The sequence below is a fragment of the Pteropus alecto genome, unplaced genomic scaffold (genome assembly GCF_000325575.1).
Source record: "Pteropus alecto unplaced genomic scaffold, ASM32557v1 scaffold106, whole genome shotgun sequence".
NCBI lineage: Eukaryota > Metazoa > Chordata > Mammalia > Chiroptera > Pteropodidae > Pteropus > Pteropus alecto.
In genome coordinates, this window is record NW_006442103.1 from 5233072 (window position 1) to 5234241 (window position 1170).

General features: G+C 39.4%; 1 protein-coding gene across 1 annotated transcript in view; it reads left to right on the forward strand.

Annotated features, from left to right (window-relative positions):
- The window catches only part of GPR88 (G protein-coupled receptor 88), a 1974-nt gene extending 1409 nt beyond the window's left edge, over nt 1-565 (forward strand). Inside the window, exon 2 of the mRNA XM_015595387.1 lies at nt 524-565. Within this exon, the coding sequence (XP_015450873.1) occupies nt 524-565 (42 nt within the window). The remainder of the gene's footprint in view (nt 1-523) is intronic.
- Nucleotides 566-1170: the final 605 nt, after the last annotated feature.

A 1170-nucleotide genomic window follows, 5' to 3' on the forward strand; every position in this document is an offset into this window, starting at 1 on the left:
GCACTCGCGCCGCCGGCCAGCACTGGTGACCCGGCCAGGGCCCGCGGGAGGCAGAGAGTTTTGGTTCCTGCTCTTGTAAAGTTTCCCTTGCTTGGATGAAGACTCTTGGGCGAAGCCCAGTAAATTGGTTCGAAGATTTCGCCTTTGACCCCACGGGGATACCTGAATCAAGGTGTCTTCCTAAATGGGGGTCCTCCATTTTGAATGGCTGCCCAGTTTTTACCCTTTGTTTCTGTGTTTTAGAGAAATCCTGAAATTAAAACACTGGAGACTTCAAGAACCGGCAAACTGGCATTTTAAAAGAACCAGTTAACGTATTTCAACACTTTTTGAAAATGAACTTTCATAATGTATTACCACTCCCACTTTCATCGTCTTACAATATCTATGAAGCGCCTTGAGTGTGCATGAGCCAAAGGAGACACTGTCGATGAAGAAAATAATATCTGAGAAGTATTTTAGAGAGTAACCTGTCTTTGAGGATGCTTCTGTTATAATTTACGCTTTGTATATTCTCCCGAAGAATGAAGCCGCTGACGTGCACACCAGTAATGAGTTGCCGTGAAGACCTCAAGCCCTTTATTCTTAAAAGGGTTTTTATAAAGTAAAATCATTCCTGAATGAGATAGAATCTTAGCCAATAAGGAAATAAACAAATTTATTATTATTTTATACTCCTTTTTTGCACTTCTAAGACTGAAAAATGGCAATGAGTGTTAAAGTGAAATTTTTCCATTGTGTTGATTGATGCTCTGAGCCAGCAATGGAATTTTGAAAATAAATAAGAGGGTTACCTATTTTAGGTACCAGTTTCACGTTTTCTATAGCATGCACACCTGTTGCTACTCTCACTTTGTAATCCATTTACTTGTCTTATGAGTGTGATTGCAGCTCTGTACTTTAATGGTTACTAAGGAGAATAAGTTCTGTTTTCTCTTTACCATTTAAAATATCTCAATGCACATGATATAATTAAACACTAATAATACCATGACTGCATAGCTAATATTAGCTGCTGTTGCATGCTCCTAGATGCTAGAACTTATTGGGCATGTGGTCTACTAAAGCAATACCCCTTAGACAAGGACATTTTACTTCTTCCAGACACCAGAAGAAATGGCCTTCAATTATTTGAAAAGAGACACAGAGACAACCTTGGCTACCTAGAGG